Raw genomic sequence first — 26,734 nt, 5'->3', positions numbered from 1 at the left:
TAGATAATTCCACATTAAGTATTGGTATTTAAACAGAATTATTGAAGTTAAAGGAAGAACATTTTTATTTTTAAAAGGTTGACTTTAAGTTTCTTTGCCTTCACACAATTGTTTCCTAATCCTCATGTCAGCACTTTTCACTGCTTTTTAAGACCAGGCAACTGCCCAGAATAGTCTGGAAATTATCTTCTCTAGTTAATGAAGTATTCTAGACATAGGTGTAAGTGTATGTGGAGGCTCATTAATTTGATTAATTCTTAAGTTGTCTCATAATTACTAAGCTAGCAAGGAATAGCTAACTATTTTGTTTGGAATTCTCAAACACAAAATGAACCGCTTACTCCAGCTTTGATTTTGTTTGAGTTTTGCCTATAGTTTCCATTTTCATACTTTTTTTTTTTTTTTTTTTGAGACAGATTTTCGCTCTTGTTGCCCAGGCTGGCGTGCAATGGCGCAGTCTCGGCTCACCACAACCTCTGCCTCCCAGGTTCAAGGGATTCTACTGCCTCAGTCTCCTGAGTAGCTGGGATTACAGGCATGTGCTACCACGCCTGGCTAATTTTGATTTTTAATAGAAATGGGGTTTCACCATGTTGGCCAGGCTGGTCTTGAACTCCTGACCTCAGGTGATCCACCTGCCTTGGCCTCCCAAAGTGCTGGGATTACAGGCGTAAGCCACCTCATGCGGCCATTTTCACATGTTTTATTACAGGGTTGAACTTTTCAGTCCATCCTTTGAGCTTCATTACCTTCACTTTTGACTTAACTTCTGCTTAGAGATCTTGTTCTTGACGTAGTCTTGATCTCTGGAGAATCAAAAGACACAGATTTCATTGTGATTAATGTGGAATGGAAACTTACTTTTTCTTCTTCTTTTTTTTTTTTTTTTTGAGATGGAGTCTCACTCACCCTGTCGCCCAGGCTGGAGTGCAATGGCGCAATCTTTGCTTACTGCACTCTCTGCCTCCCAGGTTCAGGCAATTCTGTCTCAGCCTCCCAAGTAGCTGAGACTACAGGTGCCTACCACCAAGTGCAGCTAATTTTTGTATTTTTAGTAGAGACAGGGTTTTTCCATGTTGGCCAGGCTGGTCTCGAACTCCTGACCTCAGGTGATCCACCCGCCTCGACCTCCCAAAGTGCTGGGATTATAGGCATGAGCCACCGCGCCTGGCCAGAAACATCTTTCTTCTTTTTTTTTTTTTTCCTCTTCTTTTTTCTTTTTTGAGACAGAGTCTCGCTTTGTCACCCAGGCTGGAGTGCAGTGGCTTAATCACAGCTCACTGCAACCTCTGCTTCCTGGGTTCAAGCGATTCTCCTGGGTCAGTTACCCAGCTAGGTGGTATTACAGGCATGCGCCACCATACCTGGGTCATTTTTGTATTTTTAGTAGAGATGAAGTTTCACCATGTTAGCCAGGCTGGTCTCAAACTCCTGACCTCAAGTGATCTGCTTACCTCAGCCTCCCAAAGTGCTGGGATTATAGGTGTGAGCCACTGCACTGGGCCGGAAACTTCTTGCAAAGGGAGTATTTCACTTGCTTGTTAAAACAGGAAGTGCAGCATAATCTATATAATTTTACCTCCATAGAACTGAAAGGACTGTTGTTAGTCAAAAAGCACATGACATTTTTCTGTATAACTTGACAGAATATATTTGTTGAATATATTTTTTCAGTCATCCTGCTTTTCATTCATTTTGGATTTTTTTTTTTTTTTTTTTTGAGATGGAGTCTCAATCTGTTGCCCAGGCGGGAGTGCAGTGGTGCGATCTCAGCTCCCTGTGCAACCTCCGCCTCCTGGGTTCAAACGATTCTCCTGCCTCAGCCTTCCGAGTAGCTGGGACTACAGGCATGCGCCACCAGGCCTGGCTAATTTTTTTCATTTTTAAAATAGAGACAGTGTCTTGCTCTTTCACCCAGGCTGGATTGCAGTGGCACAGTGATAGCTCACTGCAGCCTCAACCTCCTGGCTCAAGCGACTCTCCGTTTGGGATAATTATTTGCAGATACAACATTTCACAGTCTTGAATCACAGGGGAGTGTTTTTTGTTTTGTTGGGGGTTTTTTTGAGGCAGGTCTTGCTGTGTCACCCAGGCTCATGTACAGTGGCACGATCACAGCTCCCGGGCTCAAGTGATCCTTCTACCCCTGTCCCCCAAGCAGCTCGGACCACAGGTGTGTGCCACCATGCCTGGCTAATTTTTTGTATTTTTAGTAGAGACGGAGGTTTTACCATGTTGCCCAGGTTGCTCTCGAACTCCTGAGCTTAAATGATACACCCGCCTCAGCCTCCCACAGTGCTGGGATTACAGGCATGAGCCACTGCACACCGTCGGGAGCGTTCTTAAGTGCCCAAATAGTTGAGGTTTAAGAAATGTTGATATAGGCTGGTTGCGGTTGCTCATGCCTGTAATCCCAGAACTTTGGGAGCCCAAGGCTGTGTCGGGGGGCAATCACTTGAGGTCAGGAGTTTGAGACCAGCCTGGCCAACATGGCGAAACCCCATGTCTGTACTACAGATAGAAAAATTAGCCAAGCATGGTGGTGGGTGCCTGTAATACCAGCTACTCGGGAGGCTGAGGCAGGAGAGTCACTTGAACCTGGGAGGCGAAGGTTGCAGTGAGCTGAGATTGCGCCACTGCACTCCAGCCTGGGCCACAGAGTGAGACTCCATCCCAAAAAAGAAAGAAAGAAAGAAAAAAAGAAATGTTGACATAAATGTGATCTGTTCCATTGGATAGGAAATTGAGTTTCTACTCTGATCTCATTTTTTTTCTAGTTATAGTGCTTCATGCTGTGATGTCTTTAGACAAATGAGGCTGGCTCTGAGAACACTAAAGTCTTTGAAAAGCCTCAGCATCTGAAAAGATGGCTGTCGTACTGCAATAAATATTGCTTAGCCCCCTTTCTCATTAGATGGCCCCTTACTGCAGAAAGTCTGTAAAAGCAGATGCCCTTATTCCTTAGAGTGCAGAGGGTCTCCTGATACTTCTATTATTCAATTCTTGTGATCCTGCCAGATTCTTACTCAGTTTCTCCTCTAGAGTTTCAACTCACTATCAAGTACCCATCCTAGTAGGCAGGAGATGTGTTTCACTGATGGAAAGACAATCCATGTAGAGCCAGTATGCTTCTTTGGAATGCGAGGCTTGATGTAAGATGCCTTGAGATCATCAAAGATGCAAGGAATAAAGCTATTACCTTTGGATACTACTTAATATTTGAAATTCTGCCAGAGTGTACATTAAATACATTTTTGGACAAAATCAAATTGTTTTTCTTCATTGATGCTTATATTAAAATTGAAATTTAGTATTTATTCTCTAGGCATCGCGTTCTTCTAGAAAACGTTTGCTTTGTAGGTAACTGCATGTCAGTCTGAAGATGAGTGCAGTAGGAGGGGTTTAAAATAATTGCAACATCATGTTGATGGCTGTTAATGGAGGACAGGACTGGAGACGCTCTTGCTGATTTTGACTAGTTCAGAAGTCTTTCTTATAGTAAGCCTTTTGCAATTACACAGTTAGGTGACTGTGTAATTGGGAAGATAGGATTTTTAAGATAGCTATCATTTGGTTATAACTACCTTTTTTTTTTTTGAGACAGGGTCTCGCTCTGTCGCTCAGGCTGAAGTGCATGTAGTGTGATCACAGCTCATTGCAGCATTGACCTCCTGGACTCAAGCAGTCCTCCCACCCTCAGCCTCCTGTTTAGCCGGAACTACAGGTGTGTGCCACCATCCCTGGCTGATTTTTAAATTTTTTTGTAGAGACGGGTTTTGCTATGTTGCCTAGGCTGGTCTCGAATTCCTTGGCTCAAACAATCCTCCTACCTCAGCCTCCCAATATGCTGGGATTACAGGTATGAGCTACCACGCCTGGTCATAACTACCATTTTACATGGTTATACCATTTTGGCAAAGACAAAAACATGTTAATTAGAAAAATGAAAATTGCTTAAGAACTTTCTTCTTTGCTGGGCTCAGTGGCCCATTCCTGTAATTCTAGCATTTTGGGAGGCCAAAGCAGGAGGATCACTTGAGCCTAGGAGTTCAAGACCACCCTGGGCAACATGGCGAGGACCCATCCCTACAAAAAATAAATAGCTGGGTATGGTGGCACATGCCTGTAGTCCCAGATATTCAGGAGGCTGAAATGGGAGAATCTCTTGAGCTCAGGAGTTGGAGGCCGCAGTGAGCTATTACTACACCACTGCATTCCAGTCTGGGTGACAGAGTGAGACCCCATTTCTTTTTTTTTTTTTTTCCCCCTGAGGCTGAGTCTTGCTCTGTTGCCCAGGCTGGGGTGCAATGATGCAGTCTTGGCTCATTGCAACCTCCACCTCCCAGGTTCAAGTGATTCTCCTGCCTCAGCATCCCAAGAAGTTGGGATTACAGGCACGCACCACCACGCCCAGCTAATTTTTGTATTTTTAGTAGAGATGGGGGTTTCACCATGTTGGACAGGCTGGTCTTGAAATCCTGACCTCAAGTGATCTGCCCACCTCGGCCTCCCAAAGTGCTGGGATTACAGGCGTGAACCACCACGCTGGGCCCAAGACCCCATTTCTTTAAAAAAAAAAAAAAAAAAATTTTTTTTCTTCTTATAAACACTTAATGATGGCAGACACTCAGAATTACTCTTTTTGCTTCCGTTTTTAACTCTTAACTGTAGAAACCAGGCATGGTGATTTGTGCTTGTAATCCCAGCACTTTGGGAGACTGAGGCAGGGGGATCACTTGACCCCAGGAGTTTGAGACCAGCCTGGGCAACATAATGAGACCGCATCTCTACAAAAAAAATTTTTTTTTAAATGAGTTGTGTGTGTTGGTGCATTCCTGTAGTCATAGCTACTCTGGAGGCTGAAGTGGGAGGATCCCTTGAGCCCAGGAGTTCAAAGTTACAGTGAGCTGTGTTTGCACCACTGCACTCCAGCCTGGGTGACAGAGCAGGATGCTGTTAAAAAAAGAAAAAGGGAAAAAGCATCAGTCTATGGAAAACTTAATAAAATACTTTGTAAAAACATAAATACTGTAACTATTTTCTAATTGCTCATTTTGCTTCATAAAACTGACATTTCCATTGAAAAGATAAAACTAGGCTGGGCACGGTGGTTCACGCCTGTAATCCCAGCACTTTGGGAGGCGGAGGCGGGCGGATCATGAAGTCAAGAGTTTGAGAACATCCTGGCCAACACGGTGAAACCCCGTCTCTACTAAAAATACAAAAAATTAGCCGAGCGTGGTAGCTACTTGGGGGGCTGAGGCAGGAGAATCACTTGAACCCGGGAAGCAGAGGTTGCAGTGAGCCAATATCGCACCACTGCACTCCAGCCTGGGTGACAGAGCAAGACTCTGTCTCAAAAAACAAAAACAAACAAAAACACTAAAGGATTTTTCTGTGCCCTATGGTCTCTTCTCAATCTTTTGCTCAGCTATTTCTGATATGTAACCATTATCTTAATCTAATAGTGATTTTAATTGGATTTTGGGTCAAGGGAAACACTTAAGCTAGATGTGTGCTCACAGAATGTTATTAATGGAGACATAAGATGATTACAGTGAATTAAAGGAAATAGCTTCTATATTCGGTGCAACCTCTTTATCTTGGCATTCAAGGCCCTTCTAGTCATTAATTCAGCCTACTTTTTAGCTTCGCTTCTCTCTACCTCCATAGAGATTATATCATTCTGACAAACTGGATACCCTACCACTAAGGTATCAATTCTCAGATTTTCTGGCCCCAACTTGCCTTGCCAGCCGCAAACTCATAGTTCCTCACTTTATACACAACACTTCCACAAAGATGCCCTGCTGGCACCTGAAGTTTGACATACCCAAGACAGAATTAAATGTCTTTTAAAGGCATTTACACACCCTTGCCAACTGTAGAATAATCTAATCAATATTTTCTAATTCCCCAAATCCAGAAACAGTAGTTCCCTCTTATTTGAGGTTTCAATTACCCACTGATGTGTTTTGGCATTGTCCCCACTCAAATTTCATCTTGAATTGTAGTTCCCATAATAATCCGCATAAACCCTCATGCTGCTGTTGTGATAGTGAGTTCTCATAAGATCTGATGGTTTTATAAGGGGCTTTTCCCCTTTTGCTCAGCACTTCTCTCTCCTGCTGCCATGTGAAGAAGGATGTGTTTGCTTCCCCTTCTGCCATGATTGTAAGTTTCCTGAGGCCTCCCCAGCCATGCAGAACTGTGACTCAATTAAACCTCCATCTTTTATAAATTACCTAGTCTCAGGTATTTCTTCATAGCAGCATGAGAATGGACTAATATACCCACATTACCTAACAATAATACAGACAGAGACCACATTCACACAACATTTATTATAGTATATTGTTATAATTATTCTGTTTTATTATCGTTGTTAACCTCTTGAGTATACCTAATATATGTGTTAAACTTGGCCAGATCCTGTGGCTCATGCCCATAATCTTGGCACTTTGGGAGGCCAAGGTGTGAGATTGCTTGAGCCCAGAAGTTTGAGACCAGCCTGGACAACATAGTGAGACCCTGTTTCTACAAAAACTTAAAAAAAAAAAAGCGGAGTGTATCAGGGTGTGTCTGTAATCCCAGCTACTAAGGAGGCTGAGGTGGGAGGAATACTTGAGCCCAGGAGTTCAAGACTGCAGTGAGCTATGATCAGGCCACTACTCCAGCCTGGGCTAGAGTGAGACCCCATCTCTTAAAAGAAAACAAAACTACTACTAAGTCATTTTAGTTTTTCTTTTGTTGGTACTAAGTTTTTGGAATCCAGAATGTATTTTACACTTCATAGCAAGCACTTCTCAATCCAAACAAGTGAGATTTTAGACTCAATAGCCACATGTGGCTAGTGGCTCCCATGTTAGACAGCACAGGTCAGTAGCATAAAGAACTTTAGAGTTCTTGAACTGGCATTCTTGATTTTCTACAACTTTCGCTACTGCCCTTCATTTTTCAGCTTCTCCCTGCTCACCCAAGCCCCAGCATCTAGTTGTCCGCCTTTCTTTTCCTTTTGTTATCCTTCCCTGCCGTGGAAATCTGGCTGACCCCTGCCAGGGCCTATCCGAATGCTACTTTCAGAGCAGGCTGGCACTGTTCTTGAGGCGCTGCATTCTCGTGGTGTCCGTAAGCACTAACCACTGGCTGTTGACCCTCCTGCAGCAGCGTTTATGGGAGCCGTTTGTCTGGTTTCTCTGTGAGAAGTCTAGCACCCCACTAGCAGGGGAGCTTCTCAGAGACCGGCTTTCTCAGCCGTCTTATTTCCTAGCGCAGCGTGCACAATGTGGTGGTCCACATGTGGCCTCCATTTGCTCTTAGGGTATTCTTATTCTTATCCTTTGCTGTTTGATAGTTGTGTTCCTGACATCTTTGGGATCTTAAGCAATTTCTCCTTTAACAGTTTTCTTTACCTTTGAAATGTATTCTGAATGAAATTTCCCTTTATATCTGGATCAGTTCCACTGTTTAAAGGGTATTCTTGCTCTTTGCAGTCTGTAGCTTTTGCTTATGCAATAGAGGACATATTAATTTCTGTGTAGAAACAACCACCTAATATGAATAAAATTAGGTTTCATATGTACGTGTAGTAGGTTATTCTAGTTTTAGTCTGATTCTTATCCCAAATACAACTCTTCCCCTTATATAACTTAGTTATATATATGCACTGTATTAAGGCTTTTTTCCCTGCAGCTTTGTTGAAGAGTTTATATGCTTTTTGAATTTCTCTCTCCCCTAAAGACATTTGGTCAGTGGTGTTTTGCTTGGCATCCTTTGCCCGTGTAAAAAAGCAAACAGGTGCCCAAAAGGTTGCGCTCTATTCTGGGAGAAATCTGATTAATGTTGAAGGGCTGTGTCAGGTCAGACTCAACCTGCTGACAGATTATTTAGTGAGTGCGAGGATCGAGGATCAACTCTAAATGTTATCTTAGATTTAAATGGTTTTCTTGTGAAGGGCATTTGCAGATGAAACCAATTTGTATTTAAAGTTAATTGTAGTTGTACCAGAGACTACTTAAGAAGAAATTCTTCCCTGAAGCAGGCAGTGGTTTGAAAAGAATGAATGATTCATCAGATAGTGTTGCAAGGCTTATAATTATATTCTGTGTTTTAACATAAATTGTTGTGTTTTAAATTGTGGTGAAATCTTACTCCTAGTAAAATAAGAGTTTCTCCAAAGAAGTTCCTATTGAAATGATCTTAAATTCTTTTAATATAAGTTTCCCAAACCTCTTCATAACTCCTTGAAAAACAGTGAAATGTGCTGTTCCTTGTAAGATAGATCCCTAGTTAGCCCGGTTGCTTTTCTTTCCCTCACCGCTCAATCCATGTGTTCTGTTTCATGGATACCAAATGTCTGCACACCTCTAACCACACTGCCAGCAGATTGCGAGTGGACTATGAAATGGATCTCTTAAACTCCTTCCGCTCTTGCTCTCCACACAGCAGGCAAAAGGGTCTTTTTTCTTTTTAAACTTGTTATCATTGTTATTATTTAAATGTTGTGTTATGGAAAATTTCAAATATATATCAAAGTAGAGAGATGGGTGTTCTTCTTATTCAGCTTCAACAACGATCCATTCATGGCCAGTCTTGTTTCATCTGTGCTTCTGTCACTCCCCCTTCAACCCCTTAAATATTTTGAAACGAATCCCAGAGTTTTTATTACTTTAATTAGCTAATTTGGAATTGCCCTGTCGTGAAATTCGGTTTATTGGTTGGTCACATAGGTGGGGAAAGTTGCTGTCCCAGTGGTGATACACTATTTGTTGCCTTCTTTATGTCTTCCAATTCTGTTTCCTCTTACTTTTTTACGGTGTGTTCCCTTTCTTTTTGTTAACTGCCATCCCCAGAGAAATAGTTTCACGTGTCCAATTCATGTTAAGCCAATTTTTCAGGGATGTATATATAGGCACTCTGCTACTTTTGTACCAAATACATTCTTAAAGTTGAATGTACAAAAAGTAAATGTGTGTATGGGAAGGATGTTTCATGCTCAGAAAGTTTTAAAAATTAAAAAATCCCTGTTTTAAAAAATCATATGATACATGCTCATGATAAAAATAAAATTAATACAGAATGGTATGAAGTAAAAGGCAAAAATTCCCATTTTGTTCATGGATCGTTTTCAGTTCCTTATTTCTAAAGCAACCATTGCTAATATTTCTTATGGATCCTTCCAGAAAGGCCATTTAAAGCCTTAATAATGTATATTTTTGACATTTTCTCTCAGTGTCTTTGAATTTAGCAGATGGAAATTGGTTTTAGTGTTGGAAAGAATAGCTTGGTGTTTTGCAAGAGTTTGAGTAGAAGATTGTATGATGGCTTTGATATTCTATTGACTTTCATAAACACTAATTTCCTCTTGATAAAGGAGCTCTAAGCAGACTCTGAACTCATCAGCAACTCTTTGGGCCTACGAAAATCTCTATACTAGTACTATCCAGTAGAAATATAATGTGAGCCACATATGTAATTTTAAATTTCCTAATATTCATATTAACTAAAAATAAAAAGAAGCCAGGCATGGTGGCTCACGCCTGTAATCCAAGCATTTTGGGAGGCTGAGGCAGGAGGATCACTTGAGCCCAGGAGTTCAAAATAAGCCTGGGCAATACAGTGAGATCCTGCCTCTGTATTGCCAGACAAACAAAAACTAGCTGGGTGTGGTGGCATGACCCCATAGTCCTTGCTACTCAGGAGGCTGAGGTAGGAGGATCACTTAAGCCTGGGAGTTCAAGACTACAATGAGCTGTGATTGTAACACTACACTCCAACCTGGACAACAGAACAAGCCACTGTCTCTAAAAATAATAATAGTTAATTTTTTAAAAGGTGAAATTTGGCCGGATGCAGTGGCCGATGCCTATAATCCCAGCACTTTGGGAGGCCGAGATGGGCAGATCACTTGAAGTCAGGAGTTTGAGACCAGCCTGGCCAACCTGGCAAAACCCTGTCTCTACTAAAAATGCAAGCCAGGTGTGGTGTCGAGCACCTGTAGTCCCAGCTAGGGAGGCTGAAGCAGGAGAATCACTTGAACCTGGGAGGCAGAGGTTGCCATGAGCTGAGATTACGCCACTGTACTCCAGCAGCCTGGGCGACAGAGCGAGACTCTGTCTCAAAAAAAATAGGTAAATAAAGAAAGGTGAGCTCAGTCTTGATAATGCATTCTCTTTGGTGCATTATATCTAAAATATTCTTTTTCTGTTTCATTTTTTGAGACCAGGTCTTGCTGATCCACCCACGCTGGAGTGCAGTGGCGTAATCATGGCTCACTGTAGCCCCAACCACCGGGGCTCAAGCAGTCCTCCCACCTCAGCCTCCTGAGTAGCTGGGACTACAGGTGCACACCACTATGCCTGGCTAATTTTTTTATTTTTAGTAGAGTCAGGGACTCACTGTGTTGTCCAAGCAGGTCTTGAACTCCTGAGCCCAAGTGATTCTCCCACCTTGGCCTCCCGACGTGCTGGGATTATTGGCATGAGCCACCATGCCTGGCCCAAAATACGATTTCAGTATGTAAGTCATGAATATAAAAATTAGAGATTTTGGGGGCCGGGCGCAGTGGCTCATGCCTGTAATCCCAGAACTTTGGGAGGCCGAGGCTGACAGATCATGAGGTCAGGAGATGAGACCATCCTGGCTAACACGGTGAACCCCTTCTCTACTAAAAATACAAAAAAGCCAGGCGTGATGGCACACACCTGTAGTCTCAGCTACTCGGGAGGCTGAGGCAGGAGAATCCCTTGAACCCAGGAGGCGGAGAGGTTGCGGTGAGCCAAGATCACGCCACTGCACTCCAGCCTGGTGACAGAGCGATGGAGTTTCACTCTTGTTGCCCAGGGTGGGATGCAATGGCGCGATCTCGGCTCACCGCAACCTCCACTTCCCAGGTTCAGGCAATTCTCCAGCCTCAGCCTCCTGAGTAGCTGAGATTTCAGGTGCCTGACACCACACCCATCTAATTTTTTGTATTTTTAGTAGAAACGGGGTTTCACCATGTTGGTCAGGCTGGTCTCGATCTCCTGACCTCAGGTGATCTACCTGCCTCAGCCTCCCAAAGAGATTTTACTTTTTTTCATACTAAGTTTTCAAAATCCACTGTGTGTGGTTTTGTTTGTTTGTTTGTTTGTTTGAGACGGAGTCTCGCCCTGTTGCCCAGGCTGGAGTGAAGTGGCACGATCTTGGCTCACTGCAAGCTCTGCCTCGCAGGTTCACACCATTCTCCTCCCTCAGCCTCCCAAGTAGCTGGGACTACAGGCGCCTGCCACCACGCCTGGCTAATTTTTTGTATTTTTAGTAGAGACGGGGTTTCACTGAGTTAGCCAGGACAGTCTTGATCTCCTGACCTCGTGATCCGCCCGCCTCGGCCTCCCAGAGTGCTGGGATTACAGGCGTGAGCCACCGCGCCCGGCCCACTGTATGTTTTATACTTAGAACATGTCTCAAATTGGGCTTCCCTCATTTCAGGTGCTCAGTAACCATGTGAGGAATGGCTGTTGTATTGTACAGTACCGCCCTCTACAGGGTAGAAGGAGAGGGGATGGGATATGTTCTCAGTTTTGTTCTTTATTTCCCAGCGATTGACCAATGTTTGGAGTTAAAAGGTTGCTGCTTTTGATGTTCTTTGTGATCTCCAGCTCTGACTGAATTGTATCGTCACTAGCATCAGCACTTTGCTTAAAAATCAATTTTCATTCTTATAAAAGACAAAGTATTAATGACACAAATATGTCTATACACAGATGCTAATCCTGCTGAAATTGAACTCTTGGCTGGTAGGCAATGCCACCCTGTGGTAGCTCAAAAGTTTATTCATCAATATGTGAAAGGCCAAATTCTAAGTAGCGAATGTGGCTTAGGAGTGTTAGTGTAGAATACCTTAAACGTGAGTGCTTTTTATTCTGAATTTTGGAGTAAATGTATGTAGTAGCATGTAGTGAAATTAACTGTTAGGAGAAAACAGAGGTAAGAATTCCTGAGAAGTTGGTAAGATTGTTCTTTTACTGTAATTTTTGTTCTTTCTTCAGGGGTTGCAGATGGTGTAGGAGGCTGGAGAGACTATGGAGTTGATCCGTCTCAATTCTCAGGGACTTTAATGAGGACGTGTGAACGTTTAGTAAAAGAAGGACGGTTCGTACCTAGTAATCCCATTGGAATTCTCACCACAAGCTACTGTGAGTTGCTGCAAAATAAAGTCCCTTTGCTCGGTAAGTGGGTATCTTATGTGTTTTCCTCTAAAGAAGCCCCCTAGATAGTTAAAAACAAAACTAAGAAAATCATTTATCGGACCAGCTTTTTTCTGAGGCTCTTCCTACTAAGCAGAGTGTGATAGAGAAACTATAGGCTAACCGCTGGGTGCAGTGGCTCACGCCTGTAATCCCAGCACTTTGGGAGGCTGAGGTGGGCAGATCACCTGAGGTCGGGAATTCGAGACCAGCCTGACCAACATAGAGAAACCCCGTCTCTACTAAAAATACAAAAATTAGCCAGGCATGGTGGCGCACGCCTGTAATCCCAGCTACTTGGGAGGCTGAGGCAGGAGAATCACTTGAACCCGGGAGGTGGAGGTTGCGGTGTGCCGAGATGGCGCCATTGCACTCCAGCCTGGGCCACAAGAGTGAAACTCCATCTCCAAAAAATAAAAGAGAAACTATAGGCTAACCAGAATACATAGTACTGCTTGGAGGGAATGTGGATAGGTACAGCCACTTCGGAAAACAATTTGGTATTAAACATGAACATATAGTATGCCACAGCAGTTGCACTTCTAGGTGTTTACCCTAGACTAGAGAAACTCTTGCACAATACGTGAACCAAAAGATAGGTATGAGAATGTTCTCAAAATGTTGCCAATAGCAGAGAACTGGGGACAACCTAAAAGTCTATCTGTTGTAGAAAAATGCATTGTGAAAAGAAACGACTTAAAGCTGCATGTTCTACTCAGGAACATGTTGTGAAGGGAAGAGAGAACATTGCAGAATTCCACCTGACAGTCTGATTCCATATATTTCAAGTTTAGAAACATAAAAAGTTAAAACTGTATTGTTGAGGGATTCTAAAATTTGGTAAAAGAAGAAAGAAGAGCAAGAGGAAAGAAAAGAAATGATCTGGCCTGCAAAATTCAGTTCATTACCTGTGATGAGTTCAAGTTGTGTTTGGTCACCCCACACTGCTAACAGGTGATTAGTCGGTGAAATAACTTGGCACAAATTAGATCCCCGATAATCTTGTATTAGAAAACTTAAAACCAAGTATTTAGGGTTTGTTTATGTGGTATGCTAATGGAGCATCCTTTGGCCAGGCCTCTACGTTTGTTTGTTACACGATTTCCTGGGAACTTACCCAGCCTTCTAAGCAGTCTCTCAGAGAGGGTATTATTACGTTTCTGCTCATAGCCAGCATCTTTCTAGTTACTAGAAGGCCTCCTTCCCAGTCACCATTGACATTTAAAATCAGCCCCTGTTCGGCCAGGGGCGGCAGCTCACGCCTGTAATCCCAACACTTTGGGAGGCCGAGGTGGGCGGATCATGAGGTCAGGAGATTGAGACCATCCTGGCTAACACAGTGAAACCCTGTCTCTACTAAAAATACAATTAGCCGGTTGTGGTGGTGGGCACCTGTGGTCCCAGCTACTTAGGAGGCTGAGTCAGGAGAATGGTGTGAACCTGGGAGGCGGAGCTTGCAGTGAGCCGAAATCGCGCCACTGCACTCCAGCCTGGGCGACAGAGCAAGACTCCATCTCCAAAAAAAAAAAAAAAAAAAAAAAAAAAAAAAATCAGCCCCTGTTTAGTGTTAATGGAGATCACCACAGTTGTAGAATTTGCTTTCAGTTTAAATCCTTTGTAAGGAGTTCTTTTTATCAGTCTGCTCTCTTCTGTCTTTGTGCTGTGATTAACTAACTTGTTTTCCTTCAAACTGAAAAGGGATCTTGTCTTGCAGTTTCAATATATACTGCTTTGTCTTAATTCCCTGTTTTGGACATGCAATCTGGAGCTTGTCTGGCATAGCGAAACATTCTAGATGCTATTTCTAGCACCTCTTTGTCAACTTGCTGTGTGACTTTGGGCAAGCCACTTAACCTGTGATCTCCTTGCTTCACATGTTAAATGGAGAGAGAGCCCCTAGACACAGATTCCAGGGGACTGCCTCCTGCATGTTCTCAAGAGTGGTTCTGCTGACCCTCTGACCCCCGATCATTTACTTTGACTTGAGATAACTGGTTACAAAACACGTAACCATCCTGATTTTACACTTTAGAAGCTTTGGTTTTTGCTGTGCCTTTTTTTTTTTTTTTTTCCTATTCCTACTTTCCCTTTCTTTCTGTTCACCCTCATGTAACTGGGAGATATTAATAAAATACATTTAAATTTAATATTAGAGAAAATAATATTTTCTTACATTGAATATTGTGATTACTTTTTTCTCCTAAAAGGCACATTGAAATAATCTTTCATCACCATGTTTGACACACCTTTTTTTCACAAAATCTACACATCTCTAGGCTGTTTGTAATGAAACTCAAGCATATTTTGACAAAGACAAGCTGCTGAGTTTTACTGAACTTCAGCTAGATATAATTGTAAATCGTGACAACTTTACCAGATAAGTTAGTTAGGTAATTTTTTTTTTTTAATCCAGCAACTGCTAAAAAGCCTACAAAGCAATTCCAATATAAAAGGCAAGCTGGTAGCTGTAACCACTTATTTCTTTGACTTTCTAGCTGCGTTTGGGTCTAAGGGCATTACAGACTAATTGTTGACATATATGATTTCCTCAGAAACCTTTAAATGGATTGATAAGGTCCTAAGCAGCCAGCGTATCTTAAGAACCTGAGGGGTTGGTCCTAATAAAGTTATCCCTTTTTCTGCCACACAAAAGGCTTAGTAGTAGTTTACAAAATAAGGAGCTGGGTGATAAAAATATTTCCATTTGAGCATGAGGGACTCGCCTGGGTTCTTGTCTATATGGGTCATTTGTCTAAACATCCTGCACTGTGGTTCTCAGCACCGCTTTTCTTACTCATCTTTGCCTGCTTGTGCCTCTCCAAACACGTGAGAATGATTAGCTTTTCTCCCAATATTAGGCTGCTGGGGCCTGAGCCATGTGCACACATCAGGAATTTGAGGAGGCAAAAGAGGAGGGTACACTCCAAGCCCAGATGGTTCTGTAAGGCTGGGCTTATACTTGTTGGTGCTGCTTTGGATACTGAAGCTCAGTCACTCACCAGGACTGTTTTGATTCCAACTCAGCGAGTTACTGTCGCAGGGTAGCAAAGGATAGCCTGGCTTCGTCAGTGAGTAATAAGGAGTCACATGAGTCCTTCTTGCAGCAGAATTTTCAAGGATGTGCTACTCGGGTTGTTTTTCTTTCTCAGAATATAATCCCATGAGTTTTCAGAAGATGTTTTGGGTGGTGATCTATTAATGATAAAAGGTTAGAGTTGATGTGCACTGAGTTAGGAAGGAAAGGTAATGGGCAATCTTTGTCCTACTGTAAGCTATGGAGCGGGTTATCTGACAGCACTACCAGTGAGTTACAGTACCCGTGCTTTGCTTTTCATTGACACTTAATGGCTAGCATAGTATGAGTTTAGTACTAACGCATATACTGTAGATAACAAGGAAATGGAATTTCTGGGCATTAGCATGAGAAAGTTATGTATATTTTTAAGTGTTTTTAAATTACTTTGTTAGGACAAAATTAATAATAAAAATTACCCATGATCCCACTAAAACAACTATTAGTATTTGAGTGATTATGCTTTCAGATTTTTTTTCTGTGTGTATGTGTGCATAGAATAATGGTAACTTGAATTGAGTCTACTATGTGCTCACAACAGCCCCATGAGGTAAATACATAGGTGCTTAATTTTATTCCCCTCCACCTTTTTTTCTTTTTTTTTTTGAGACAGAGTCTCACACTGTTGCCCAGGCTAGAGTGCAGTGGTGCAATCTCAGCTCACTGAAACCTCCGCCCCCCGGGTTCAAACAATTCTTGTGCCCCAGCCTCCGAAGTAGCTGGGATTACAGGCGTGCACCACCATGCCCAGCTAATTTTTTGTATTTTTGGTAGAGAGGGGATTTCACCATGTTGGCCAGGCTTAGTCTCGAACTCCTGGCCTCAAGTGATCCACCCGCCTCAGCCTCTCAAAGTGCTGGGATTACAGGCATGACCCACCACGCCTGAACTATTCTCCATTTTGTTAGGAAGAAACAAGTCTGGAGAGAATAAGTGACTTGCCATGGTCACATAGCTGGAAAATGATGGCACACTGGGATTTAATATGGCTGGTTCCATGGCCCATTTGTGTTGTTTTCCTTTTAACCATCATTTTAATAATTTAGACTTTGCCTATTGCTTTTTTTAAAAAATTTACTTCTAGTAAACTTTACTCTTTTTGGTGTACAGTTCTTTAGGTTTTGACATCATCTTTTTTTGTTGTTGTTAAGGAAACTTTCATATGAGTTTGTAATCTACTTATAGTTATCTTTCCTTTCAAATATATTTTACATAATCTTAATGGCTATAAAATAGCCAACACTATCTGTTATAAGGGTTTGACATGACTTAACTAATTCTAATTCTTAGAAAAATTCTATGAGGTACTTACTGTTATCCCTGTTTTTGTGGATGAGGAAACTGGGGCACAGAGAGGTTAAGTAGTTTGCCCCGTCACAGAGCTGGGAAGTGGCAGAGCTAGGATTCAGACACAGGCAGGAAGCAGGCTGACTCCAGAGCCTGTACTCCTGAGTATTACGTGATGGTATATCTTTGCACTGTATGGATGTACTGTAATTTATTTAACCAGTCCCTTATTTTAGATGTTCAGATTGTTTCCAGTTCTTTCTCATCGTAAGTAATATTTTTGTACTTAAGTCTTGTTTGCCCTTCTAATTATTTTCTTAGCGTAAATTCTCAGAGATGGAATTGCTAGATGAAAGGAGTTACATTTTTCCGGGCTATCTTGCGCTCCAGGAAAGTTGTTTACTTTTACTTTTCACTCCCGCAGAATGTATGTTCTGTGCAGTGGGCATGTTCCCTACACTTTGCCAACAATATGCATTATCTTCTTTTGACTTGTGTTAAACTAATAGGTGAAAAGCGTTACTAGTGAGGTGGTCATTTTTTTATATATTTACAGATCATCTGCACTTATTTCTTTGTGAACTGCCTATTTTTCTATGTTGCCATTTTTCTGGTGGAGGTAGGTAGGTTTAACTGTTAGTACTTGAGAGTGGTCTCTGCTAGTTGTGCCGTTAGCCTTTCAGTCTAGGGAAGATTCTGTGGCCTGTGCACAGCAAAGCTATGCAGAGTTCTTTGCCCAGAGTCTCTGTCGAATGAACAGGTTGATTCCACAAGCTGCCTGCAGAAATTTGGTCTTGTTACCTCATAGTGAGTGAGTCATTAGTCTCCAGTAAAAGTTCTTCATGACCTCAACAGATGGAAATCTGGTTTAAAATTGTAGTTATGTGCCCTGTCTTAAATGTGAGTGAATTTTGTGGCCAATGACTAATAAGAAATGTCGGGAAAATGTAACATTTTGATTCTGGCATTGGAGTATTAAAACTTAATATCTCAACAACATGTTTTTGAGCATTTGGCATAGATGACAGCACTGTTGAAATGAAATAGTGTGATTAAATACCAGTCATTTTTATTGCTTTCTGTCACTGCAAATGGAAGAATTCAGATCATCTGTGGCCCAATTACTATGTATAATACAAATCCTTTTTCTTTTCCCGTGTTAACCCTGATCAGGATTTTATTGATATTCATAGAGGATGTGGAGCATAACTAAGAAAGGTCCTATTTAGGCAAAGGAGATTCAAATTATGGTGTGTTGCTCTTTGGGGTCATGTGTTAAAATGTGTGTGCAAGGCAGCCTAGGAAGAAAAAATAAATGGAGATGATTTTTGTTTCTAGGTAGCAGCACCGCCTGCATTGTGGTGCTGGACAGAACCAGCCACCGCTTACACACAGCAAACCTGGGCGATTCAGGCTTCCTGGTTGTCAGGGGTGGTGAAGTCGTGCACCGATCAGATGAGCAGCAGCATTACTTCAACACTCCATTCCAGCTCTCAATCGCTCCCCCTGAAGCCGAGGGAGTCGTCCTGAGCGACAGGTAATCTCCCCTCTCAGCCATTAAGTGTGATCAGGACATGGCTCATTCATAGTCCCCTCCTGTCCCCCTTGAGTGCAGTGAGGTAGGCATTTCCATGAAAAGAATACACTGAGAATGTTCTCATCAAGAGGACCTTTTAGTTTAACTTTGAAAGATACTTTTCTGGAACTAGATAATCTAGCTAAGTGGAATTCTGATAAATACCCAATAATTTGACAAGACCATGAAAATACTATTTCAGGCTTACAGAATATCAATTTTTCATATCAACACCACATGGTACATACAGTACTTTATTAAATTGTGCTGGAGAAATGAGTCATTGTTCATGCATGCCATTGCTTGTACAAGATTTTGCATACATTGTTAGGGAAGAGCACAAACAGACATCTGTGTTATTTATCGGAGTAACTTCCTGATTCTCTAGACCTCTTACTACATGCATCAAATAGAACTTGCAGGAAATGGAGTCAAAATGGTCTTAAGTGACTGGGCATGGTGACTCACGCCTGTAATCCCAGGACTTTGGGAGGCTGAGGCGGGTGGATCACTTGAGGCCAGGAGTTCAAGACCAGCTTGGCCAACATGGTGAAACCCCGTCTCTACTAAAAATGCAAAAATTAGCTGGGCGTGATGGCGGGCGCCTGTAGTCCCAGCTACTCAGGAGGCTGAGGCAGGAGAATCGCTTGAACCCAGGAGGCAGAGATTGCAGTGAGCCGAGATTGCACCATTGCACTCTAGCCTGAGTGACAGAGCAAGACTCTGTCTCAAAAAAAACCAAAACAATAAAACCAAAATGGTCTTGAGGTGGGCACAGTGGTGTAGGACCATAGTCCCAGGTACTTGAGAGGCTGAGGCTGGAAAATCGCTGGAGTCCAGCCTGGGTGACATAGCGACACCCTGTCTTTTAAAAAAAAGTGGTCTTGGATATGTTCTTTGATAATGTTATTGAGGTGTTCTCTTTTTCTTTCTCACATCTTTTCTCAGTTCACTTTTAAATTGTCAAGAACCTTCCAAGATGGTGCTTTTTTTCCCCGCCGCTTCTCTGAGACAGAGTCCTGCTCTTGTTGCCCAGGCTGGAGTGCAATGGCATGATCTCAGCTCACTGCAACCTCTGCCTCCTGGTTCAAGCGATTCTCCTGCTTCAGCCTCCCAAGTAGCTGGGATTACAGGTGCCCGCCATCATGCCTGGCTAATTTTTGTATTTTTAGTAGAGACAGGGTTTCACCATGTTGGCCAGGCTTGTCTCAAACTCCTGACCTCGTGATCCACCCGCCTCGGCCTCCCAAAGTGCTGGGATTACAGGCATGAGCCACTGCGCCCAGCCAAAACGGTGCTTTTTTTGAGTTGACTTTTACAGTTTATCTTTTCTTAGATGAGTGTCCAGAGTAAGGCAAAGCCTCAGATTTCAGTGTCTTTAACAATCTTATAGCTTTATAGGACCTGGCACAAACATCACTGGCAATTCATAAATGTTGATTAATGGACAATGAACCTTTTGTAAAAATAGAAGCATTCTAGCAAGTACTTGTCTCTACTTAATAGCTCTCATTAAACCATCTCTTAGGTCCAAACTAAGATAAAATGAATTATTATTGCCATCTTTTAAACTGGAATGAGCATGTTATATAATTAAATGTTCAGCATTGCCTATCTAAAAATTAACTTTAGCAGTAAAAGTAACTTTTACCGGTAAAAGTCTAAATATTCTTCCAATTATGGTCACCAGCCTAAATCCAAAAGTAAAAAGTAAAAGTAGGCGGGTGACCATAATTGGAAGAGTATTTGATTCTAGGCCCTTCTAAAGTTGGCTGTAATCTACATTATTGTTAGCCACACTGGAGTGGGGAGAACTCTGAACCCCAAGGCCTCCGTAGAGCCCAAGCTTAGATCACAGTTTTTGGAGACTGGTGCTTCAATTTTTTCTTCATTTGATTCTTCTTGTTGGGCTTCCAAGCACCAAAGCAGCCCTGCCATATCTCACACACTGTCTGTGGGACAGACAGGTTGGGGCAGTACTCTGCCGGCATGCCAGCGAGGTGGAGGTGGCTTCCCCTGGAGCCCAGAGACAGCTCGCTAGCATGTGATTTCAGCTCATGTTTCAGTGCGGTCAAAAGTTTCCAGCAGCACAGTATGTTCAATCAAAATGGGCAAAACTGCAGCTGGCAGAACACCAAGCTCATGGGTGGGAGTGTTAGGAGAGGACGAACTGTCCAATGGGAGCAAGACTCTCACAGACAGAATAGCAAAGGACACTTCTGGGGAAAGAAAAACCTCAGCATAAAACAGAGCTTCAGTGCCAACCTGGTCATTAATCTACACTTCTAGAATCTGATTAGCTTTCAAAGGCTGAGCAGATGAGAGCGTCTTGCATTGTTTTCTCTTTATTCCACAGAAAGAATTGACCTGATTTCCCCCAGTTTTACAGTCTTTTTCCCTTTTTTTTTTTCATGCTGCATGTATCTCCTTAGTTAATGGTCCCTCTTATCTACAGAATATTATTTTAACCTTAACTTACAGGTTTTCCTTTAGTAGACATTTTTACAAAATGTTGATTATCTAAATATGTAAGTGAAAGTTGGTTCCCTGCAGCAGCACATGGCAGAACTTTACATGTGCTACCTTTTTCCTCAGTCAAGTGAAGATGAACCAGAAATTTTCTGAGTGCATTTAGTGTGAATCCTCATAGGCATGTGTGCTTTTGTTTTAGTTTTTATGCTTTCTCTTCACAAATGTTGTCACATGTTGCTTACACAAGTGTTGGGGTTTTTCCATGGGGCTTAGGGTGCTTTGGATCTGGTGCCTCCCTTCCGGGTCGGTATCTGATTTGCTTTCCTGGCTCTTGTTCCTTAATTACAGATTAAGGCAGATTATCAGATCTCACCTTTCCCTCCCCAGGGAGGCCTGGAAGGAGGGAAACTGGCCTTAAGAAGTCGCCAAGAACCAGCCTCAGGAGGCCATGATCTCTGAATATAGGATCTTTTCTCCCCACCCGGGGTTTTCCCCCATTTTTATGTCTGTTTTCATCAGGCATTGTCAGAGAAAAAGATCTTCCATCTGTTTTTTTTTTTTAAAGTTGTACACAAAAAAGTTTAGTGAGACATCTGCCTCCTGTTCCTGCCCTTAGCCACACATTCTGTCCTCAAAGGTAGCCACTATGAGCAGTTTCTTTAGTTTCTTTTTCTTTCTTTTTTTTTTTTTTTTGAGACAGAGTCTCGCTCTGTTGCCCAGGCTGCTGGAGTGCAGTGGCGCAATCTCGGCTCACTGCTACTGCTGCCTCCCTGGCTCTAGCAATTCTCCTGCCTCAGCCTCCTGAGTAGCTGGAATTACAGGTGTGCACCACCATGATCTAAGTTTTTGTATTTTTTAGTAGAGACAGGGTTTCACCATGTTGGCCAGGCTGGTCTCAAACTCCTGACCTCAAGTGATCTGCCCACCTTGGCCTCCCAAAGTGCTGGGATTACAGGTGTGAGCCACCACCCACAGCCCGCTTGTGAGCAGTTTCTTTGATTCTCTCCAGATCTATTCCCTGCATATAGAAGCATCCATGTCTGTGTGTCTTTCTGCCTTTTTTTTTTTACGGAAATGGTTGTACATACGACACACCGTCTTCACCTTGCTTTCTTCAACAGTATATTGAAGAGTTTTTTTCCCCAATTTGGAGAGTCAAATATTTTGCTGCTTCATTCATTTAGTTACGCAACAGATATTTCTTCTATTTTTTTTTTTTTTCTTGAGATGGAGTCTTGCTCTGTTGCCCAGGCTAGAGTGCAGTGGCGCCATCTCAGCTCACTGCAACCTTCAGCTTTGGGGTTGAAGCAAGTGATTCTCCTGTGTCGGCCTCCCAAGTAGCTGGGATTATAGGCGCACGCCACCATGTTTGGCTAACGTTTGTATTTTTAGCAGAGATGGGGTTTCACCATGATGGCCAGGCTGGTCTTGAACTCCTGACCTCAAGTAATCTGCTTGCCTCGGCTTCCCAAAGTGCTGGGATTACAGGCGTGAGCCACCGCGCCTGGTCAAGATATCAAGATATTTCTTGAAGACCTGTTACACGAGGCACACTAATAAATACCTATGTATGATGACCACTTTGGGACCCTTGGGAGACAAGAGTCCTTACTATGCCAAAATACTGTAGCTATTTCCAGTGAATGTATTCTTTTTTTTTTTTTTTTTGAGACGGAGTTTAGCTCTCGTTGCCCTAGCTGGAGTGCAATGGTGCAATCTCAGCTCACTGCAACCTCTGCCTCCCAGGTTCAAGTGATTCTCCTGCCTCAGCCTCCCTAGTAGCTGGGATTACAGGCGTGTGCCACCACGCCCAGCTAATTTTTTGTATTTTTGGTAGAAACGGGTTTTAACCAGGCTGGTCTCAAACTCCTGACCTCAGGTGATCTGCCCGCCTTGGCCTCCCAAAGTGCAGGGATTACAAGCGTGAGCCACTGCGACTGGCAAGTGAATGAATTCTTTTTTTCCTTTTTCTTTTTCTTTGAGATGGAGTCTCACTCTGTTGCCAGGCTGGAGGGCAGTGGCACGATCTTGGCTCACTGGCTCACTGCAACCTCCATCTCCCGGGTTCAAGCAATTCTCCTGCCTCAGCCTCCTGAATAGCTGGGATCACAAGCGTGTGCCACCACACCTGGCTAATTTTTTAATTTTTAGTAGAGACGGGGTTTCACCATGTTGGTCAGGCTGGTCTTGCACTCCTGACCTCAGGTGATCCACCCACCTTGGCCTCCCAGAGTGCTGGGTTTACAGGCGTGAGCCACCACACCCAGCAGTGAATGAATTCTTATAAGATTGGCGGCTGGGCGCAGTGGCTCACGCCTGTTATCCTAGCACTTTGAGAGGCCAAGGCGGGCAGATCACAAGGTCAGGAGATCAAGACCATCCTGGCCAACATGGTGAAACCCTGTCTCTACTAAAAATACAAAAAATTGGCCGGGCATGGTTGCAGGCGCCTGTAGTCCCAGCTACTCGGGAGGCTGCGCCAGGAGAATGGCGTGAACCCAGGAAGCGGAGCTTGCAGTGAGCCGAGATCGCGCCACTGAACTCCAGCCTGGGCGACAGAGCGAGACTCCGTCTCAAAAAAAAGATTGGCATGTTGTTCTCCACAGGTATTCATCATCCCACTCTCACTACGGCACCCCAGGACCCAGATTCAAATATTCAAGGAAACTGATGAGTGAAATATGTGAATAAGAGGGTGGGCTGGGTGGCTGGTGATTACAGTGGCTCATGCCTGTAATCCCAGCACTTTGGGAGGCCGGGGCAGGCGGATCACCTGAGGTCAGGAGTTCAAGACCAGCCTGGCCAACGTGGCAAAACCCTGTCTCTACTAAAAATGTAAAAACAAATTAGGCGTGGTGGTGCATGACTGTGGTCCTACAGGCACTATTTTACATGCCTGTAGTCCCAGCTACTTGGGAGGCTGAGACAGGAGAATCGCTTGAACCCAGGAGGCAGAGGTTGCAGTGAGCCTATATCGTGCCACTGCATTCCAGCCTCGACAACAGAGCGAGACTTGTCTCCAAAAAAAAAAAAAAATGGAATTCGGCTGTAAAGAATTAGGAATAAAGACTCATTTCCACTAGGATTTTAGAGGTGTGTTAGATCTGACTCAGAAGAGAACCCTTCCTCCCTCCTTCTCAGCCACTTGTGACTAATCATCAGACTTGGTTTTACACGGTAGTTTCAGTTAAAAATTTGAAACATTTATATTAGAGTTTTTGATTAACTTTTTTCAGGGTTGGGAATTTCAGAATGACTTTTTAAAAAAATTGACTCCATTATAATAAATCAGTTTTTCTTGCAGAAAGCTTATTACATTGTAAAATAGTGCCTGTAGGACATTTTGAACTCATCTCTAAAGGGCCTTCTTAACTTTGTCCCTCCCCTGTCCTTGCCACAGTCCGGATGCTGCTGATAGCACGTCTTTCGATGTCCAGCTAGGAGACATTATCCTGACGGCAACAGATGGACTGTTTGACAACATGCCTGATTATATGATCCTTCAGGAGCTAAAAAAGTTAAAGGTAATTAACTCAAAGGTTAGCTGTTGGGAAAAGTGGCCCTCTCTGGACAGCTGAGTTTTATGGATTCAGTTGCATTATCTCTTTGTAGTTTTGGAAAGAACTATTTTGTGAATTTCAGGAAAATAATAATAGCTCTGGTCTTTCAAATAATTAGAGCACTTGGAAAAAGAAGCTTCCTACCCAAGGTTTTCATAGGCTGGTAGAAGTAGGAAAAGTCTAGATGGAGGGCATTTCTTGTTTGTATCTTTATTTATATTTTAATGGTGTCGGGTCCTGATTGTTCCTCCTTTTCTTCTTCTAACACACCCAGCAGGTGTTGAATCAGGCAAAGACAGGAAATAGTCATGCCAGAGCCAGCCAAAGGCAGCAGGCCACTGGAAGCCTCAGTGTGACCTGAGCTGCCACCAGTAACCAAATAGTATGGGTTTCTCCCATAGAGGAAGGAGGTGAAAACTAGGCTTTCAATTTTTTCCTGGCTTTGTGAACATACTCTGGGAAAAATGAGTCTTTTTCTCATGAGTCTTTACCTCTAACCAGTATGACTTTGGGTACATTTCTTTCTTTTTTTTATTATTTATTGAAGTTGCTGAGATCTGAGGGTTTCTTAAAACTGTTTAAGCAGTATTTTCTTCATATAAAATGGGGCATCCTAAAGATCCTCTTTTATAGGGTTGCAGTGAGGATTAACTACAGCCCTGTGTAGGAACTCCTTAGCGCCACGCCTTGTCTGTGGAGTGCAGTGTGAGGTGCTTCCTTGTCACAGGCACTGTGCTCTGTGTGGTTGACACAGTGGTGAGCAGAATCTACACAGTCCCTACCTGTATGGAACTTACATCCTAGTGGAGGAAAATAGATAAATACAGGGAAGTAAACCTATGATGTAATGTGGGTGCTAAATAAGAAAAACAAAGCTGGATAAGGGAATAGAGAGTAGAAGGGACTGCTACTACTTTAGATAGATTGGTCAGGAAGGGCCTTTTTGAGGAGGTGACATTGAAGCAGAGACCTGTCATTATACTGAAACTAGAGCTGAAGTGGACCTCGTGTTCCCATCCCCGTTTTGCAGATGAGGAAGTTGGAGCAGCAAGGATAAAGGTATGGCCTAAGATTTCACAGCTAGACAGGAATCTCTTCCTGATATAAAATTCTGAAGGTATTTTCACTAGAGCAACTGGTAGCTCTTGGAGAGCAAACTGGGGTTGGCCAGGCTGTGTTCCTAAGCAAGGAAGCTTTTGAGGTATCCTTCAAAGGCTATCAGAATCTGCCTTTTCAGTTCATCCTATTTTAGCAAGAATACCTTAAGAATTTCAAATGGGAAAAAAAGCAAAAATGAAAATCCAAACTTTAGGGCTTAAGGCCACCAAAGCAAAGGACTTTCTGATTGATACCTTGTGCAGGCAGCACTGGAGTCTTGTTCATATTAGCCAGGGCATGATGTTTTAATGTCTTTTCTAACTAGAATAAAACTTACATGATGGAAAAGGTGGTTAGATAAATGTTACTGTCTTGAGCATTATGGTAAAATAACTTCCTCATGCTTTATCTTAGAATTCAAATTATGAGAGTATACAACAGACTGCCAGAAGCATTGCTGAGCAAGCTCATGAGCTGGCCTATGACCCAAATTATATGTCACCTTTTGCACAGTTTGCATGTGACAATGGATTGAATGTGAGAGGTAAGCATTCTTTGGGAAGGTCATAGGGACTGACTGGGGACATGGTGTCAGTAGAGTGGAGCATTCTGGGCTCTGGGTGAGACTGTGGAGGTGTCCTCTCCCAGCCCCCAAGCTGTGCACTTGCGGCTTTCAGCAAGGTCAGGAGGACGAGAGCAAGTGCATTTCGTCATGTCTTCCCCACACAGCATGCCCTTCAGAACTGAACCTCATTGGCGGCAGAGGCAGGTGGAACCTGAAGCCCTTTATTGCCGCCACCGCAATGCTTGGACCTGAGCCCAAAAGGCTTCCGAGCTCTGCCCAGAGTGCGTGGACATTCCTAACAGTTTAACATTCTGCCTTTCACGTGTCTGACATTTCGCTTCTCCCTTCCTCTGGCTTTGTGGGACTCAACAGTATTTGCCTGACAAATTGCCACAGCAGGGTTTGAAGAGGGAAGCAATGTGAAACTGCCCTTGACTGAAGACTTGTCCTATCTACAGCATGATGTGTGACTTTGGGAGCAGGCCAGTGGCTCCGTCTCAGGGCTGGGGACATGTTGGTGCTAGCATATCAGAGCTAGTAGAATTAGTTTCTTGTTGATATAATTTTATGACATGTGAAACATTTCTTAGTCCTCCAAAAAATGTTAAAATAGAAAAAGTGCATGCCATAGCTGTTTGGCAGATTAGAATACAAGGCTATTCCTAGTTTCAAAACATTGGATATGTCTGTCTAAATTAGGATTGTGGGTATAGAAGCATGTAACTTTCTCGTCAGATTCACTGTGATTGATGTGAACAGAGGGTGTGGTGGCTGTTTGAATAGAGCTCCTGTTGTAAAGGAGCAGGGAAGATTTGTTTTTTTTAAGCTTCAGTTTCATGTAATTTCTTGGAGTTTTGTTTAACTGTTTTTCTTTAT

General features: G+C 42.9%; 2 protein-coding genes across 2 annotated transcripts in view; one reads left to right on the top strand and one right to left on the bottom strand.

Annotated features, from left to right (window-relative positions):
* Positions 1-26,734, top strand: part of PPTC7 (protein phosphatase targeting COQ7) — a 48,508-nt gene that overhangs the window by 17,794 nt on the left and 3,980 nt on the right. Inside the window, exons 2-5 of the mRNA XM_031000983.3 lie at positions 12,030-12,209; positions 17,926-18,124; positions 24,036-24,159; positions 25,708-25,837. Coding sequence (XP_030856843.1) covers positions 12,030-12,209; positions 17,926-18,124; positions 24,036-24,159; positions 25,708-25,837 — 633 coding nt within the window. The remainder of the gene's footprint in view (positions 1-12,029; positions 12,210-17,925; positions 18,125-24,035; positions 24,160-25,707; positions 25,838-26,734) is intronic.
* The window catches only part of RAD9B (RAD9 checkpoint clamp component B), a 47,119-nt gene continuing 34,973 nt past the window's right edge, over positions 14,589-26,734 (bottom strand). Inside the window, exon 12 of the mRNA XM_055359032.2 lies at positions 14,589-15,419. Within this exon, the coding sequence (XP_055215007.1) occupies positions 15,396-15,419 (24 nt within the window). The 3' untranslated portion in view covers positions 14,589-15,395. The remainder of the gene's footprint in view (positions 15,420-26,734) is intronic.

The sequence above is a fragment of the Gorilla gorilla genome, chromosome 10, assembly GCF_029281585.2.
Source record: "Gorilla gorilla gorilla isolate KB3781 chromosome 10, NHGRI_mGorGor1-v2.1_pri, whole genome shotgun sequence".
In the NCBI taxonomy this organism is placed as follows: domain Eukaryota; kingdom Metazoa; phylum Chordata; class Mammalia; order Primates; family Hominidae; genus Gorilla; species Gorilla gorilla.
This window is presented reverse-complemented; position numbering and strand designations above follow the sequence as displayed.